Below are 20,140 nucleotides of genomic sequence, written 5' to 3'. Positions count from 1 at the left end.
TTTACCGTAAATATATTCATATTATAGAGCAAGCCCATGCACTCATGATAATGCATGTATATTGATGACAAACTATGAATAATAACATCAAAAACAAAAATTCACGATTTATCTCATATGTATAAATAAAACTTTGATGAAACACATCACATATGTCATAAATTTAGTCATAATTCATGCTTAAATATCATGAATAACTAAAAACAATATAAAATGCATGCAAAAGTCATGCATCTATGATAATAAATACACATAAAGTATAAGAAAATGACAAAGGCATGCAGGTAATACTCAGTCATAAAATACCTTGAACTAGTCTAAAACAGCCTCGAACCAATCAACCAAAACCCTAAACTAGTCCCGAAATAGCCAAACCGGTTCAAAATATGCACAAAAGTGTCTAAACCTCTAAAACTAAATAAGAAAACCCATGTTCTTTCTCTAATTCATGAAAATAGGTCTCTAACTTCAAACCGTCCTAGAACACTTTGAATCCATCATCGAACTGATTTTGCACCTTAAAGGGTTTAAATACTGCATGGACTCAGATTTAGACCTTATTCGATATGAAAGTGAAGATCTGCTCCACCCTGAAACAGTAGTGGGTCCTAGACCAGGTCGCAACGGGTTGGGCTCAGTGTTGGTTTGGATCCAGACCCGGTCAACTGAATCCCAAGTTGGATCCAATGATCGAGATCCGATCCAGATCCAGACCCGATCTCACAAGATCTCAGGTCGGATCTAAGGATCCATACTCGATCTGGATCCAAACCTGGCCTGATCGAATCTTGGGTCAGATCCAATGATCTAGACTCAATCATACTGGATCCAAACCTTGTTTAACTAGATCTTGGGTTGGATCTAATGATCCAAACTTGATCTGGATCCGGATCCAGATCTGGTATGACTGGATCTCATGTTCGAATATCAAACCAGATCGGGTGTAGACCTGATCTAGGACTCGAACAATCTTGGACTGGGTCCCTCCGGATTGGGAGCAGACCCGATCTACCTGGAACCATTTTAATTGGTTTGGGGTTCTGGTTCGGGTGCCACCCGAGTTGGGTTCCACTGTAGCTACAATAGACACCTGACAACCCACCCAGTAATGTAAAAGTTTTTTTTTTTAGGGATTCTCCCCTGCCCCACCTCCGACGGCTAGATGTTGTCATTCCCAGTTGCTGGCTAGCGACTATGGCAGCAAAAACACAAAACGGTGAGGGGGGTGGGGGCTGAACCACCTCTGCCACCAATGGCCACATCCGACCGCCGACCATCTAGCAGTCGTCTGCATGTGTCCGGGGCATTCTGCTATCGACAACAGCCAAATATCAGAGGGTCGACTTAAGTCGATTGTCGCTTTTTACAACCACAATCTTCAGCAGCCGACCACGACTGTCGTCGGCCATGGTTGATTCCGGCACCCGGCCAATACCGATGGATACAGGGCCCCAGGGGCGTAGCTAGGGGGGGGGCAGGACTGGGCTGTAGCCCAGTCCTGCCTCCCCAAACAGTTAAAATTTTTTTTTTTTTTAAAAGCCCAGTCCTAGCCCTGCCCTGATTCCATATGAAATAGATTTTTATCCATTTTTTAGCCCAGCCCTGACTGCAGCAAATAGTTTGATTTGTCCATATGAAATAGATTTTTATTAATAATTGTAGCCATTTTTATTTTATCTCAAAAAAAAAAATTTTCAGCAGCCACAATCTTCAGCAGCCGACCATGACTGTCGTCGGCCATGGTTGATTCCGGCACCCGGCCAATACCGATGGATACAGGGCCCAAACAGTCGTCTGGTGACCTTGCACCCGACTAGGGTGGTAGGAGAAGTGGGGGAGGGGGTTCATGAATCTCGACAGAAACCAAGATCCTACGCCCTTGCTCGCTAACTGTCAACCTTCGCGGAGGGAAGCAACTACTGTTGCCCGATCCGTAGGCAGTGGGTCATTGTTCGGTGCCTCCTCCCTTGTCGCTGAAATTTTTAAAACCAAACGGGAACCCAGCGAAGGAAAAAGAACATGGACTATTATTTTTTGGCAAACGTCACATGGACGTCACATGCGCAACGACGGTGTAGAAGTTGGCTCATAACCCATTGTTGACGTAAAACCAAAATAGAACATTACTTACTGGAAGTAGCCATCGTCGGTCTGGTCAAAACTCGTGAAGACGTGGGTGGTCGGCGTTCTCATCAGCCGATACTCTCGATGAGCTCAAGGCATCAGGTGGAAAGGTGAGCATGACCCTTAAACCCAATGTGTGAGAGAGAACACCTTGGTTGCACTCATCAACCAACCATGTCTCTCTATATATATAGTGGGAGGAGAATTAATGGGGGGTTACTCTTCGTATTCACGTAACAGCTCTCCCAACTCTCCTTTGTCTTTTGGTGCGTCTTGTGTCAAACTGGGTCACCTCTGGTTGGACCCACACCAAAAGTCCAACATGTCTCACATAACTCGTGCTTAGCATGAACTTGAGCTCAGCTCAGCTCAGCTCAGCTCGCCACAAGAGCAACCCGAGTTTGAACACTTTGTTCAGTTTGTTTGGCTAGCTGGTTTACCAGCCGTGCAAAAATTCGTTTGATCTACAAGAAAACATAATAAAAGAAACTCTTTATGTTATAATTTGATAAGTAATTTCCTTAAGAGCATGTTCGGTTGCATCTTTTATAATCACTCTCCCTGAGAGAGTCATTCTAAAAGAAGCCTGAGGCAGCCATGATTTTCTAATCATTCTGATTCGAAATCACGGTTTCCCTGAGAAAAGATTTGAAGTTGAGGAGCCGAACGTACCCTAAATGTGGAGTATCTAGCTCCTTTTCAATAGAGTAACACACACTGGATACAAGGCAAGAAACCGTACCTACTTTTGTCCTGTTTTAGGGAATAGTTTTTTTTTTTTTTTTGCTTCTCTAATGTGTAAAGAAAAGCTACAGAAATTACTTTGTCGCACTATATTTTTTTAAAATTTATTTGGAGTAAACCAAAAGAATTAACTTTGATAGTTAGACTTAATCTACCACTAGATTAAATAATAAACTTTTAATTTAAATGTAATCACTTTATTTTGTTATGGTTCTTTCGTTTTCAGGTAATGGCTATGCACAAATTCAATAGGTTTGCTACAATCTTGGAAACCATTACTTTCCCTATCTTATCTAGCCTTAATATACTCTTTTACATGGACACCCTTGGTATATATTGATGAATAGATGAATATTAGACAAGTTTGACCAACCAAAACATCACCCATTCATTAAAAATATTATAATTTTATGTTATGTTGGCTTAAAGCTCACGGGGTGATGGAATCAGTTCAGTAAATGTGAGATATATAGTGCAAAAAAACACTAGTGTATCATGGAAATGAGGACTTCTTGTACATGATGCAGGAGTTGAAGCATCCAAGGGTTCCTATTATTTGCTGTTCTGCCTTTTCAAATAGATTTTGCATCAATTAGGCCTTTCTCTTATCATTACATAATATGAACACATTAAGCAAACGCTATTGACATATTAAAATAAGGATTTAGTTTTCATTTAGGTGCCTTTGAGGAAATAAATAAAAGCAACTAACCTTTTCTAAGCTAAAGGGCTCCACACGCTTGGTCAGGTGAGTTGACTAAAGGCTTCAAAGTTGAACGAGGTCAAGGGTTCGATACCCGGGGTGTGTGTATTTTGACACAGGTCCTAAGCCAAATGGGAAACGATCTCCGGTGGGCGGGGGGGAGTACTGGTAGAGTTTTACATTGTAGACATGGGACTCAAGTCCACCGTCAACGTGATGACACCTATCAGATCATAATGGGATATCCAAATTATGGTTGTGGTTTCTACATGCTAAATCTGAAAAGGAAAAAAAACAACTAACCTTTTTAAGAAAAGATGTTTTCCTAGCCAAGTTTTTTGCCAAAATTGTCAAAAATAAACTAGCTACCAAGTTAAGCTTCTTGAACATATTAAACTGAAAGCTCCATTTGCTAGAAAAATTAATTTCCCAAAAAGTGATTCATTTTTAAATAAAAATAAGCTAAAGTTAAAACAGTTTGTAAATTACATAATAGTTTCTGTGATGAAAGTAGAGCACATTTGTTGATTTTTTTAAAAATTTTAGTTGTAACTTTTTTTTTATTTGGTTAATGACTCTTTTGACAACGAGGAATTCACTAGGACCAAGAAGACCTAATTGGCCCTGTGGTGTAGTGGTAAACTTCGAGAGAGTGGACTGACCGACCCTGCAATGCTGCTCCATACCTGTTGTGATTTCTATCCCAGGAGGAATCGAACTCATAACATTCACAACTTTTAAACATAGATTAACACACTCTGTTGGGTTGGTTATATTGACTTATTGCTGGAATTTTGGGTAAAGGCATATACATACCCTCTATAGAAAGTTCTTAGTTGATATTAGTCTGTGTTGGGGACAGTGGCGGGGGGTGGGGTGGGGGGGGGCAACAAAATTTTATAATAAAATAATAAAAAAAGTTAAAAATTTATGAGGGGCTTGGGCCCCTCGTCGCCCCTGAATCCTCCCTTAGTTGGGGAGCTGGTGTTGGACAGGAGATGAGAGGAGCGATCGATGGGAACGGAGTCCTGTTTGGAAACTAGAAGCTGGGATAGGAGTTGATGCATTTGGCAAAAACTTGGTCAAACTACCTTGTGGTGGTCGTTTGGAAACTGGTAGCTGAGGTGGGTGCTTATGCATTTGGGATGGGAAGTGAGGTCCTCTCACCTTTGTATTTACACTAAAGAATGGAATCATTCCGGATTTGGTAGTTCTCACTTCTTCGAATGGCACTTCCTATCCCACCAACTAGTTTCCAAAAAAGGCCTCAAAGTGAAAGATGAGGCTGCAGTTGTCAACAACGTATGTATGGGGGTTGAAAATGGTCCATCTCCGCTCTCAAGACCAGCCTCATCTTGGATTCCCAAACACCTGTGGGAGTAGGTCATTAAATACCATCTCCACTCTCATCTCTGGCACCCAAACAGGCATAAATTAAAATTGCACAGATGTGTCCAGCATGATTCATTTGCTAGAAAACCGTGGTTGGATAATGCTTTGTCAATAAAATTATTATATCATGAGCTTTAAAATTTATAAAAATTTACTCAGTTGAATTTGGAAACCTTATAAAACATGCTCATATGTCTCATATGTCATAATTGCATGTTTCAAAAGCCTATTAATTTCTACTAAACAAACCACGTATCCATAGAAGTATTGAAAAAATGTAAAATTAATACTGTCAACACGCTCTAGGAAGAACCAACGACTCTCTCTCTCTCTCTCTCTCTCTCTCTCTCTCTCTCTCTCTCTATATATATATATATATATATATATATATATATATATATATATATATATATATATATATATATATATATATATATATATGCTACCATCTACTGTATATGTATACTCTAGTTGAAGAATTGTAGGTGCATGCTGTATCCACTCAATTTGACTTCATAGATGTCTTCAACATGATATGTTTGAATAATACTTCATCAATGTAAAAATATAATTTTTTAAGTCATGAAATTTTAGTATACTATGCGCCATTGATTTTTTAAGCCATTAAAAAACTATCGGGGAAATGGAATCCTACAAAATGGGCACAATACTAAATGAAACATGCAAATAGATTTTCAGTATTTTTTCATAATTCTGACACCATAGATGTGTTCAGCGTGATTGACTGGGTCATGCATTTTGGATGAAAAAAAATGATATTTGGAGTCTCAAAAATTTATAAAAATGATAGGCCATTGGTTTTTTAAACCTTATAGAAACCTATCCTTGAATTAGAATCAAATGCTCCAAGAAGTATTCTTATAAAAAATAAGCATATAGATCATATCTATACTATTAGAATTTCAAAAAAACACCTGAAATCTAATAGCATGTTTCATTTAGCACTATGTTCATTTTGTAGATTTGCATTTTCCTATATATATATAATCACTAGAATATAAGAACTGGAAATATGAGAACTATAATGCGTGAACCACGATTTTATGATTTTTTTGTTCTTTTCTCTTTAATCTAACCATACATATGTGATCTACATGCTTGGTTTTATAAGAACCCACTCTTGAATCGTCCTATTTTGATGCATAAACAAGATTTTTTTAGGATTTAAAATCATTGGCTCATAATTTTTATAAATATTCAAGCATTAAAAAATTACTTTTTTCATAAAAAATACACGATCCAATGGTTGATTCCTAGCAAATTCACCATGCCAAGCACATCCATATGGTTGGATTTGCAAAAAGGTATTGAAAATGCTCATATATTTCTAGTTCTCATATTCTAGTGAATCTCTATATGTACGTATGTGAATATATCTGCTGCAACCGTTTGTATATATATACAAATGACTTGGGATCTCATCATCCAATTTGTTACAATGTTAGTTATTAGGAATCAACATTTGACTTGTGTTTTTTGGATAAACAAATATGTTCTTTTAAATTGAAAAAAAATTAAATATGAACTGCTGTAGATTTTTGGATCGCAGAAATAACTTGCTCACACATCAGAATCCAATGATCCAAATGTCAATGCCCACAAAACAAACCTTGTAAATCATATCTGATTTTACCAAAAAATAGAAATTAGGAAAAAAGATTTGTTAAGCTATTGGTCCATGCAAATACCCCTCTCTCTCTCTCTCTCTCTCTCTCTCTCTATATATATATATATATATATATATGGAGGATGGTCCTATGCTTCATTTCGTGCCATTAGAATATTTTGTACAGTCTGAAACATTAGATACGTTTATCATTGTTTATTTAATAAGAAACAACCTTTCTTTGAGAGTCCTTACGGCCTAACAAAAAAGGGATAGGACCATCCCCTCATTCATATATATATATATATATATATATATATATATATATATATATATATATATATATATATATATATATATATATATATATATATATATATATATATATATAGAGAGAGAGAGAGAGAGAGAGAGAGAGAGAGAGAGAGTTGAACTCGCACAACACATCCTATTGCATTTTTTGACATTCAGCAACAGCTAAATGCCCAAAAACATTAAAAAATGTGCACTGTGCAGACCCAATTATAGAGGAACTCGATCTTCATATGTTGTCCCAAGATCTCAAAATTGATCAATGTATTGCTAGAGCAAATCCAAGTCCATTGCATCAATTACCTAAAATGAATCCATTTGGTGTTGCCCCAGATCCAAGCTACAAGCTCCAAGCACCATCAAGTTGTGAGACCCTATACCAAATCATCTTAGGCACCCAGTTGGACTAGTGGGAGCCACTCTAAGGGTGTCACCTCGTTGCAACATTGAAAGGACAAATTTGGACTCAGATCCAATGACGTAGACAAATTCAAACTCGGATCTACCAAATACCAACTGACCGTTGTGGGGCCATCGAGGGAGGTCGACTCACACTCTTGAATGCCTAAATGGACATGTAGGGGTGTTTATGAGGGTGCTTAGGTGGTATCTAGGCTCAAGTAGGTATTAACTCTTAATATAACGGAGAATCCAAGGAGTCACCTAGGTTTATTTCATTTTAGCTTTTTATTTATGTGAATCTTGTAACTTGTAAAGAAGTCTTAATAGCCTTCCTTATGACTATATAAAGACTCGTAAAATCCTCTTTTGAGCATAAAAAAATCAATAAAAAAATGTGATTGCATCCCTCTCTCATTTGCTCTCTCTTGCTCACGCCTCCTCTTGGGTGTCTCTTCTCTCTCTATTAGGTGTGACCTATTCTCTCTCTCCTTCCCTTGTGAGTCCCTACCCGTGACTCGTCTTCCTCTCTCTTTAGGGTTTGTCTCTTACTCAACTCAGTGGCTAGACCCTAGTTGTCAAGCTCGCTACGTGGACCAAGGCCGCAGCCAAGGTCTACCTACATTCGATTCAACCCGATGGCAACTCATGTATTCTTAGTCCATTTTGTGGAGCCCAAACCTTCCCCAACTAACCAAGACCTTGTAGCTAAGGTAGATTGACCTAGCCCAAGCTTGGTAAGTCAATCCCAATGACTGAACCTAATCAAACCCATGTTGGAACCCACTCGTCCCAAGTAGCTTCCAAGCTTGGCAAGAATTATCTTGTTAACTGTAAAATTCATCCAATCATGTCTCTCAAACCAGAGTTGATCTAGGGCTGAGATTTTAACCCTAGATTCTCCTACGTGTTCTCAGACTATCCTTTAAAAATCAATATTTGACCCCAACTCAGTTGTGAGATCAAGATTTTACACCCGAACCTGTTTGAGTCAAAATACAACCCTGACCCAATCCAAAACCCTAATCTTTGTAGCATATTTTTGAGCTCGTATCTCACGAACCCAGCGGAGTCAGGTCTTGAGATTTTAACAAGACTTTCTTCCATGTGTATAGAGTTTTTCCCCAAAGTTTGGTAATTTTCTATGTAATAGTTTGAGAGAAACAAATTTTCTCCCAAACTCTTTCAAAACAAGACTGAACCCGTCCTTGCCCTGTCTCGCATGTCCATCTTGTTCCTAAATTCGTACAGGCCAATCTCAGTGTCACCTGACTCTGAAACTTAGCTCGTATCTTCACTAATGTGTCTCAAATAATCTCTTTAAAATTCGGATTTTTCTTCCATCAATTTTTCTACCAAAGTTTGTCAGTCAGCTCGAACCCTGTTACCCAATTTTGACTTTGACCTAGTCCTAGACCTAACCAAGACTACCCGCTGCCCAAAATACCTAAGCTAAGCCTAGCCGCGAAACGGGAACGCATCAAAGCTGGTCCCGCACGCGATCAGTGGTACACATGCATCCGATTTAGCATCAGACAACTTAAGTTTTTGACGTTACATTTGTCTTTATATATATGTGTTATTGTTTATTGTACCATACTATCTAGTTAGAAATAAGCTCGGATTCAGTATTATCATATGAAATCCATATTATTCAAGTCTACTTTGTTAGATCTTATTGTAATCTGGTCTAGGATTCAGACCTATCTTTTATGAATTGGATTTTGATTTAGATCAATCATGATTTAGCACGTATCTGATCTACTTGCGCCCATAAAGGCTAGAACCATTTCTATGGTGCCACTCCAATGTGTATGTTAGCCCAAAGCGAATTGTGCCAATGCAATAAAAGCAAGCATAGATATTATTGTAGAACATAGCAAATAGGCATGAAGGGCATGTTTGGCAGCTCCTTTCAGAAAGGATTTGAAATAAGAATCATTTCAAATCCTGTGATCTCAAATCACAGGGGTGTCCAGCAGGTAGGCCCATGTGATTTGAGATCTCATGTTCGGTTGCTCCTTAAAAGTTAGAATCAGTCATATCTGTGAGAAAGTGATTGTAGAGGATGCATCCGAACATGCCCGAAGGAATATCGACAAGGCCAATCGAACAGGCAGGGGTCGCCCACCTACTCGCCTGACTACCTCTAACCCTCTCTATCATGTGCAACCAGAAAGCTTCCAGTTGGTTCACCTACACCTACACCCTTGTAACCAAGAGGTAGTTCTTTGGAAGCTGGCTCAGACTGTTCAAACTTGCAGACAATCCAGTCATATAAATATCACAACAATTGGTGATATTGAACTAAGTCGCACTTGCAGACAATCCAGTTATATAAATATCACAACAATTTGGTGATATTGAACTGAGTCGCACTCTTCTTCGCCGCTGCATGACGCATTTTTGTTGTTCACCATGTGGATATTGCAAAAGCAGAAACGTGCATGGTTCACATTCAAAATTACTAAAAAATGATGTATACAACTCGTGACTAATGTGTAGCTTTTAGACCATTTATCCTCTTTGAAAAACATATCTGTTTAAGTTTTTTTTTTTTTTTTTGCTTAATCGAAACCTTTAGAAGTATTTGCTTATTTACTAAAAATCACGCTTTGGATCAAATCAATTTAACAAGAATTCTTAATTTTTAGTTAATTAAGTTTTTTGTGCAATTTAAAAACACATCAAAACATAAAATATGCTTAAACTATTGCATGTTTTCTACTAAATAAATCGTAGAGATCACATCTACCAGTTTAGATTAAACAAAAAAACACAAGGTATGTCTTCTAAATAGGTCTGGGACGGTATGGAAGATAAATGGGGATACCATTCGTTCTTCCCACCTACTCTCACATACCTAAAAGAGTAAAGAGACAGACAGTCAACCACCGATGTGGTAAGCGGGGGCCCTGTGCCAAGCTGAAGGCCCAGGATCGAATCCCTCTGCCACATGGGGCGGCTGTTGTTCAGGTAGGGGGTCCGCCTAACCCCAGCTTGCCTTTAAAAAAAAAAAGAGAGAGTCGAGGCTTCCACACACTACTTTTCTTTCAGCTTTTGTTGATATCATATGTACAGACGTTAGCAATGATCACAGAGCCATCACCACAAAAGAAGGGAGGCAGAGGGAAAAACAGAGTAATTCCCTTCCCTCCTTCCTTTAAGCAGCACCACCAAAGAAAATCACGACCATGGGGGGCAAGAGTGAGTGGCCAGACTTCTACTACCGAACCTTTGGGCTTGGACAAGCACCACTACCACTGCACTCATCAACACTAACTACTGGTCATGTTTCTACGGCAGATTCTACAGTAGTCACCACTAGAATATCAGGCCATGCATCCCCACAAGGCAGCACCAGATCATCCATCCTCTCTAGCAACACCAATTCCCGTATTGGTGCTGAAGGGCGTGTAGAAAAGGCTTCAAGGAAGAGGAAGACGGTGTCCAGGCGAGCACCGACCACCCTTTTTAGTACAGATGCACGCAATTTCAAAGCCATGGTCCAGCAATTCACTGGGGGACCTTCTGCACCATTCTTCCCTGGCTTTCAGGGAGGGTCCAATCTCAGTTTTGGGTATAATAGTCTTCACCACCATCAAATCAATCCTTTGGCTGCATCACTCATGCACCACCATCAGCAACAGCAAGAAGAGTTGTTGGTGTTGTCAAGTGACGGTGGCAACAGGGCCAACAACCAAGCTTTTCTTCAGCAGTTCACCAGCACAAGACCTACCACTGGTGGATTTCTTTTTTGATGGTATTTATTCAAACATGCAAACCCAAACCCCCTTGTAGGACCAAGTTCTTACCATGGTAAGCGTCATACTGTGAATTGGAAAATGGGAAAGCCATGAGTGGTAGCTAGCAATACAATGACTAATATATATATATATATCAAAGGGGATTCTTGTTGGTTGAGGGGCATATATGTTTCTTTTGGACGCTGGTAATACTTGGTAAGCTAATGGTGTAATTTATTGTTTTTGTTTCTTTGGCATGATCATATGATATCTGAATTTTCTTGACAGTAATTGTGGAAATTTGGCCCACAAGGGGCTCTGCTCATCTGGTAGGGGTGATTTGTGAACGTCAGTGTAAGTTGACAGGATACCACAAGTTCCAAACACACGGGCATCCCTTACCTGAAGGCCGAGGGTCAGTATACTCCCTGATGGGCAGGAGAGACCTCAAGAGCTTTACCAACCAGTGGCCTGCCAATATAGTTGGTGACAGGAAGACTTTCCCATGGCCTAGCCAAAAAAAATAGTGGAGATTTAGTTTCATATGAATTAAGATGCCTTTGTCATAATGCGGGATCTGCGAGTGTTAAATGGCCTAGCCATTCACTATGATTAATTAATTAATGCTAGACTAATGCATTCATTATTAGGAACTTTCATTATACTCTTGCTGAAATTTTGTAAGAATTTAGGTGTTTTTAATCTGATCTGAATTTGTGTGTATTTGACATGTCCATTCATCAAAATACATGATATATAACAACTTGATTTTACTAAAAAAAACTTGAATATTCTATTAAAAAGGAATTAATGCTATATGATGCCCTTCAGAAGGGTTTAAAACACCAGGCTAGGTGGGTTAGCTTAAGGCATTCAAGTTAAAAGATACTGAGTGTGATACCCGGGTTGTGCATCCCTTGCTACAAGGTTTAATCCCACAGGCAGCTATTCCCTACGGGGAGAGAGAATACTAATAAAGCTTTATGCTGCAAACACAAAACAGGGCTACAGTAGATGCGAACTTTAATACAATGAGTTGGTGAACTTTCTTTCTATATAACACATGAGAATGAAAACTTATCAAATGTAATGTTTTCTACTGAATAAACTGTCGATAAATAGGCCTACAGTGAAAAGTACTTGAGCCACGACCGTGAACTAGGAAGATATGACCTTGGAGATGTATTAGGCATGGTCCATTCGTATATATATATATATATATATATATATATATATATATATATATATATATATATATATATATATATATATATAGTGAGTGGTAGTTGCCTACCACCCAACTTGCTAGACTCCCGTAGATGCATGGTGAATTTGCTAGGAATCAAACATTGGATCGCGTATTTTTTATGAAAAAATGTGATTTTTGATTGCTTGAATATTTATTAAGATTATGAGCCATTGATTTTAAAGCCATAAAAACATATATTTTAAGCATCAAAATTAGACGATTCAAGAGCGGGTTCTTATAAAACCAAGCATGCAGATCACATCTGTACGGTTAGATTCAAGAGAAAAGAACAAAAAAACTATGAAAATGATGGTTCATACATTAGTTCTCATATTCTATATATACATATATATGAACAGCACAGCAACATATAGCAATCCTAGCTGTCTAATTAGACGCATCTAATTAACTCTATATATATATATATATATATATATATATATATTTGCTAGGATTGCTATATGCTACCGTGCATTATCTGTTCATACCTCATAGGACAACAATTTTTTAGTGTCAATCAGCCAAACCAACCTCCATTTTTTTTTGACAGAGAAAGCTGGGTTAGGCAAAAGTCACACATGGAGTGGCAGATGCTGTGTAAGAGAAAGTGGGTCGCTGTGTACAAGGCAAAGTTAGGGGAACAGGCATTTGGAGGGTTATAGATGATTGGGGACCAACATATCATGTTCCATGGGCCTTTTCATTCTTTTGGGGGACATTTTGGTTCACAATTTAAGATCTGCGGATCAGAGATACAAACGTATCTTTGATCCTACTTCTCCCCTGAGGACAGAGAACTATGGGTGTCAACGGGTCAGGTTTGGTTAAGACCCAGTAGAACCAGACCAAAATCTGATTTGAGATATTAGTATCAGGTCCGGACCTGAATCTAATCGGACCCACTATAAGAGAAAGCATACTCGGATCCTATAAGGATTACATGAACCAGACCAGGACCATACTAGGTAAAATAATAATTTTTTATCATTTTTACATTGAGAAATTGCAGATTTTAATTAGAACTTGGATAGAGGAGAGGGCCCGGGTCTGGTATGAAATTTCACAAACCATACCCAGATCCATATATTAATCAGACCCTTCAGGTCTACTCGAATTCTAATCGGACCTTCTTATTTATCACCAAACCTTGACCCTATAGGGTTTGGTCCGGGTCAAACCAAACCCATTGACACCTTTGGAGAGATCGACATCAGCATGGGCCCCACGCCAAGCGAAGTATTCAAACGTCCCCTTATTTCATTTAGCTTGAAAACTATGAAGTGAGATTGGAGGATGAAATGGTTTCTATATTAACTGGTGATTTTACTGTATACGCTTTCGCCTTTTCATATTTTCTACTCATAATATTACATCAGCGACAATAACAGTAATTAGCTAATATGTTTTAAGGAAAATGGTTCTTCGACCTGACAGTGAACTTGACAAATAAGATACCGAGGCATTAAGGTTGTAAATTTTTTTTTATGCCCACAATCATCTAGTTTTAGCATCTCGGATTAAATCTAAATATACTACCCAAGAAAAAATGTCATGGGACATGATGGCCCAAGTGTAAATGTCATAGTGGCATGATGGAACTGTGTCCTTTTGGGTTCTATCCCACCTCACCATATCACCACTCATGCTTGTCTTATGAGAAATTTAAGAGAATAAATGGAGAGACGTGATGCAATATGAAGCTATGTGTGATGGCCAACTTTGTTGGGCTTTGATTGCAAACGCCAAACGCACGGATGCCTGTAACACATCACATGCATCCAACGGCGGTGATTCACCCCTCCTGAAACAATGGTATCTGAGACACTTGGGACAAAACAAAAACAATAAAAAAAGAAAAACACAAACAAAAACTTGACTTTCTCGAAACACAGCCAAGAGTATCCAGATAGGACTGTTCTACACAGTCCTATCTGCACAATCAAACGCCATTAAAAAAGAACATCCTTGGATTAGGGTAGCAAATGAGTTGGAGCTACGACCTGGTAATTCTGAACTGGATCTGGCTCATACTATCAAATTCATATCTGAATCCAAATAGCATTTAGAGCAAATAATGTCTGCTCTTGTCATACCTAGGTCGGAATCACAAAAAGATTAGGTTTGAAACTGGGTCCTACCCAAGGTCAACAGACTAGAAGCGGATAACGAAATGAGAAGCAAAAGCAAGAAGCCATCAGGGGCACCGCTTGTCAGGTAGGAGCAGCTAGTGCACGTCACCTTGTGTTGGGACGTTGCAAGTTCAAATCCCAATGGTATATTGTTGTATAACTGGTAGGGGTCTGCCTAGCCCCAGCTTGCCTTTCAAAATAAAATAAAACAGATTATTCTTAAATTTTGTGATTTCTTAGTGTAAGAATTAAATTTTTCTCAAAATATAAAAATGATAATTGCCAATTTAAAGAAAAAATTATATGAGAAGTAAGCAGGAACCGTGAAAGGAAGCACATGAGACAAAGTAGAAAGCTTAAAAGAATCACGTAGGAAAGCAGGGAAGAAACATGTGAAAAGTATGTGAGAAGCCTGAGAGAATCGAGATTCCTAACAAGTTTGAAAAGCAAGAATTTCACTTCTGCAGTGAGTTTCTGAGAAGGGCGCTTCCCACCTATCTATGAAGTTTCTGGTAACTCTGATCCTACCCAACTCAATTGTATATTTCACTTGAAAACCAATATATTTGTCCCATTTTCTGCAAATCAAGCTTGGAGACTTGACATATCTTAAGGCTGTGAAATAGGGTTTCAAAAAAGGGTTGAATGCAAGATCCAAGAACACCTTAACACAAAAAATCTCCAACTTCTATGCGGACCCCTAAGAAGCGTAACTATAATGCCAGGAATCTATCAAGTCTAGAAGCAGCAAGATTGGGAAAAATCTGGAAGAATAAACAACTTGAGTGGTTTCCAAGCCTTAATGATATGTAAGAGTATGCTAACATCTTTGTAGCAATAGGGATTTTACAAACCCAGTTTGCCCATCATAAAAAAGAAAAGGTAAATTACGTATATTTGCAAACCATTAGCAAATAGTAAAATGGTGAGGTTAGAATTGCTCATACTTGATTCATTTGCTTGCCCAGCATGAGAATGAAAAGAGCGGCTAGGCAACCTGTTTCTATGATGCTAGCAAGCTGCAAAATCAGCCAAAAGTCCCAACTCATAAACAGCTCCGAATTATTACCAGCCTTACCAAGCATATACTCCCATGGAATCATGATAGATCAACCAAGTAATAACAACAGGGCATTTAAAAAATGATAGTTTTGCAAAGAAAGAGTCATGAATGCAGTAGCAACAAAGGTAAAAATTCTCTAGGGTCCAGCAGTGCCCAACCGCTAAAGGAGTCGGAGATTCACGTTAACAATCTGATCTTTGGAAGGAGCAAAAGGAAACATGAAAGCAATAAACACAGGGAACATGCCAAATTATCTAGGTTGGGTTACCTGCATCATATCCATAAATCTGGAGAAGTGTTCTCAAACTACAGCCAAAGCCACAGTATCTGGCAACAGGATGGTTGGAAGAGGGGCACTTCCAACCTTGTGCGGAAGCAACCCATTTGGGCAATGGTTATTCAGCAATGATTTTGAGAAAAATGATATCCCCGACTGTCATAAAGTTCAGTTACAAATTCCAGGAATCAACACAGGAGGTTCATTTTCAAAATCAGCGTATGGGGGGCGCGGCTAAAATATGTACATATACATTTTTCTAAATGAAATTTGACATGCACAAGAATGGATATTCTAGTAGCAAACAGATGGACAATCTTAGAAAGCGGATTTAGATTATCATTTTGATAAAGATCTTCTCTTTAATTTGCACCAGAGACCATTTTTTGTATGCATTGTAGCACCTGTGACAAGTTCTACTGATTCTGGAGATCCTCTAAGCTCCACATCAAACTTCTGCAACAGCATGGTCAGTGCCACAGTTGACTCCATGAGGGCAAATTGGTCACCTAGGCACTTCCTAGGGCCTCCGCCAAATGGAAGGAAAGCAAAATCTGAAATAACCTGCACAAGAACTTCAGAAATGTCAGAAATGCAATAGAAAGTGCCATCTGGTACATTTCAATTTACATTACAATGTCCTAAAAAGTAACAATTTTATAGGGAAACAACCTCATTGGGATACAATGCTCCAGGACTTCTCTTCGGATCAAAACCAGCCCATCCTTTGATTCCTTGGTTGTCCTTAGGTACTAAGAATCTCTCTGGAGAAAATTCAGTAGGGTGATCCCAGAAGAATGGGGAACGATGAAGGTTGTATACCTGTTGGTGAAAGCTTCAAGAATGAATCTATGAGAGAAGAAATGGAAAAAACTGAAACAAAATGTTTTAGTTTATAACAAAGCCAACAAGAATGACGGTGATTTACATAGGAATCAGCTTTTTGCTCCCACCAGACAAGCTGGGGGATCTTGCGGGCTAACCTACAAATCAATTGATTAAATTAAGCGTTACGGATGGCAGTGCTCTATCAAATTCAACCACCCTGAAGGATCCAACTAAGTCTCCCAATGAAAAGGTACTAGAAGAACAGAAACTGCACCCCACAGCAATACAAGATGCCAGAGGGAGCCCCTTCTACCTGGATTAGAAACTACCGATGTCACACGGACTCTTCTAACAGGGCACCGCACCCGCGTCGCACCCAGGCGAGTGCGACACTTGGACACAGCTTCCTTTGTGTTAAGTGAAGTCAACCACATTGAGGTCCATTTCTATCCAAAGTAGATTCAGTTAACCCTAATCAAGTTCATTTTTATCTATATTATATATATATAAATACATAAATGCAGAGTGTTAACTTAAAACTGTTAAAAACTTTATATATATATATATATATAAAATTCCGCCTGTGTATAACTGTTTAGTTATACACTGTCGGTCCCAAGCCCGGATAAAGGAGGAGGGTTGCAGTAGGCCAGTGACAGCCAGCATAAAAACTTAGTCATACCCTATGAATATGAACCAATATGAGAATTTCGTTGGGGCGTTCTCTACTGAGCGACGCATTGTACTCTATAGGCCCGGAGGCAGTGATAAATGGGCAAGGGTTGCTAGGTCGTCGCCCGGAAGCGACGCGTCACACCGGCGCCCAGGTGTGGTGTCAAATCGGCAAGGGTTTCCTCACTTTGTTGGACGGGTGGGGGTAAAGAAACATAGGGTCTTTAACTGGTAAGTTGGTAGAGTTAGTAGATGTTATGTGTAGGAGAAAGATTGATATTTTATGTCTACAAGAGACCAAATGGGTAGGTGAGAAGACAAAAGTGATAGAACCTTGGGGATATAAGATTTGGTATACAAGAATAAATAGAAATACGAATGGAGTAGGGATTGTTATGAGTCGTGAGTTTATAAATAATGTAGTTGAGGTCCGTAGGAAGGGTGATAGGATTTTACTTATTAAATTAGTATTAGGTACAGATATTATTAATATTATTAGTGTTTATGCACCTCAAGTAGGTTTAAATGATTTCATTAAGCATCAATTTGGGAAAGATTTAGATAGAGTAGTACAAGGGATATCTTATGGAGAAAAACTTTTCATCGGCGGTGACCTTAATGGACATGTAGGCATTAGTAGGGATGGATTTGAGAGTATCCATGGAGGCTATGGTATAGGAGAAAGAAACGAAAGTGGAGAACGGATTTTAGATTTTGGTTTGTCCTATGATATGATCTTAGCAAACACTTGGTTTAGGAAGAGGGAATCTCACCCAGTAACATTTAAAAGTGGGGTTAATACGAGTTAGATAGATTTTTTTCTACTTAGAAAGAGAGATAGGGGTTGTTGCATCGATTGTAAGGTTATACCGGGAGAAAGTATAGCTACACAACATAGAGTCTTAATTTTAGATCTTAGAATTAGACAATGCAGCAAAATGGATAGACATAGGATAGATCCTAGAATTAAGTGGTGGGCACTGAAAGAAGCTAAACAAAGAATGTTTGTAAAGCAGGTAGTTTAGGAAGTTGATTGGTGTCTCGAAGAGGATTCAGAATAAATGTGGAATAAGATAGCAGGTGGCATGAGAAAAGTGGCTAAAGAGGTATTGGGTGAGTCTAAAGGCGGTGCACCGTTAGGTAAGGATACATCATGGTGGAACGAGGATGTCAAATTAGCTATTAAGGTTAAAAGAGAGCGTTATAGAAATCTAAGTGCGAGTCATGATAATGAGAATTTGGAGAAGTATATGATAGCAAAGAAGGAAGCTAAAAAAGTAGTTCGAAACGCGAAGGATAAGGTATATAAGGAGGTTTATGACAAGTTGGATACCAAAGAGGACGAGAAGGATATTTATAGGCTTGCAAAGATGAGAGATAGGAAATCGAGGAATTTGGGTATGGTTAGATGTATCAAAGATGAAACACAAAGGGTTTTAGTCAAAGATGAGGAGATTAAGGAGAGATGGAAAGATTATTTTGATAAGCTATTTAATGGAAGTCATGCTCAGGATCTTGGAGACTTGTCCATTCCTTTTCATGAGATGAATCGTGACTTCATGCGCAAGATTCAAAAGAAAGAAATTGCAGAGGCTTTGAAGAAAATGAAATCAAGAATGGCAGTTGGCCCAGATGGTATACCTATCGAGGCTTGGAAATGCTTGGGAGAGAAAGGTTTAGAATGGTTGACAAATCTTTTTAACAAGATTTGGCAGACAAATAAGATGCCTAATGAGTGGAGGAAGAGTACTTTGATGTCTCTATATAAGAATAAGGGTGATATACATAATTGCACAAACTATCGTGGTATAAAACTCATGAGTCATACTATGAAACTTTGGGAGAGGGTGATTGAGTCTAGGTTGAGGAAGGTTGTCATGATATCGGAGAATCAATTTGGTTTTATGCTTGGAAGATCAACTATGGAAGCTATACATCTTCTTAGACAACTTATTGAGAGAAATAGAGAGAGGAACAAAGATTTGCATATGGTTTTTATTGATTTGAAGAAGGCATACGATAGAGTACCTAAGGACGTTCTCTGGTGGACAATGATGAAGAAAGGTGTTTCTCTCAAGTACATTAGTATAATTAAGGATATGTATGAAGGAGTAGTAACCAATGTCCGCACTTATGGAGGGGTGACAACCAATTTTCCTATAACGGTTGGGTTACATCAAGGATCTGCTTTAAGCCATTTCCTATTTGCTATAATGATGGATGAGCTTACGAGATCAATTCAAGAAAATGTGTCGTGGTGTATGTTGTTTGCTGATGATATTGTTTTGATTGATGAGTCTAGAGTTGGGGTTAATGCTAAGTTAGAATTATGGAGACAGACATTGCAAGCAAAAGGTTTTAAGTTGAGTAAGAGTAAGACAGAATATATGGGATTATTGTTTCAAATATTTGAGATCTATCATTCAAAAGTATGGAGAAATTGAATGGAGATGTAAATCATAGGATAAAGGTTGGGTGGATGAAATGGAAAAGTGCAACTGGAGTATTGTGCAATCGTAGAATGCCATTGCGGTTGAAGGAAAAGTTTTATAGGACGACTATTAGGCCCGCTTTGCTATATGGTACGGAATGTTGGGCTGACAAGATACATCATATTCAAAAAATGAGTGTAGCTGAGATGCGTATGCTTAGATGGATGTGTGGAAATACAATAAAAGATAAGATTCAGAATGAGGAGATACGTAAGAAGATAGGTGTTGCACCCATTGAAAATAAGATGAGAGAGAATCGTTTACGGTGGTTTGGACATATTCGGCGAAGGCCTAATGATGCTCCAGTTAGAAGGATGGAGAAATGGGAAAATATATTAGTTAAAAGAGGTCGGGGGTAGGCCTAGGAAGACTTGGATGGAGAT

General features: G+C 38.6%; 1 protein-coding gene across 1 annotated transcript in view; it reads right to left on the bottom strand.

Annotated features, from left to right (window-relative positions):
* Positions 1–15,897: 15,897 nt before the first annotated feature.
* The window catches only part of CYP97B3 (cytochrome P450, family 97, subfamily B, polypeptide 3), a 122,241-nt gene continuing 117,998 nt past the window's right edge, over positions 15,898–20,140 (bottom strand). The window contains exons 13-14 of the mRNA XM_090010191.1: positions 16,438–16,587; positions 15,898–16,329 (exon numbers count right to left, since the gene is read on the bottom strand). Coding sequence (XP_089866317.1) covers positions 16,105–16,329; positions 16,438–16,587 — 375 coding nt within the window. The 3' untranslated portion in view covers positions 15,898–16,104. The remainder of the gene's footprint in view (positions 16,330–16,437; positions 16,588–20,140) is intronic.

This window comes from Nuphar pumila, chromosome 6, assembly GCF_984573655.1.
Source record: "Nuphar pumila chromosome 6, dmNupPumi1.hap1.1, whole genome shotgun sequence".
In the NCBI taxonomy this organism is placed as follows: Eukaryota; Viridiplantae; Streptophyta; class Magnoliopsida; order Nymphaeales; family Nymphaeaceae; genus Nuphar; species Nuphar pumila.
The sequence above is the reverse complement of the archived record's forward strand: the minus strand, read 5'-3'. Positions and strand labels throughout refer to the sequence as shown.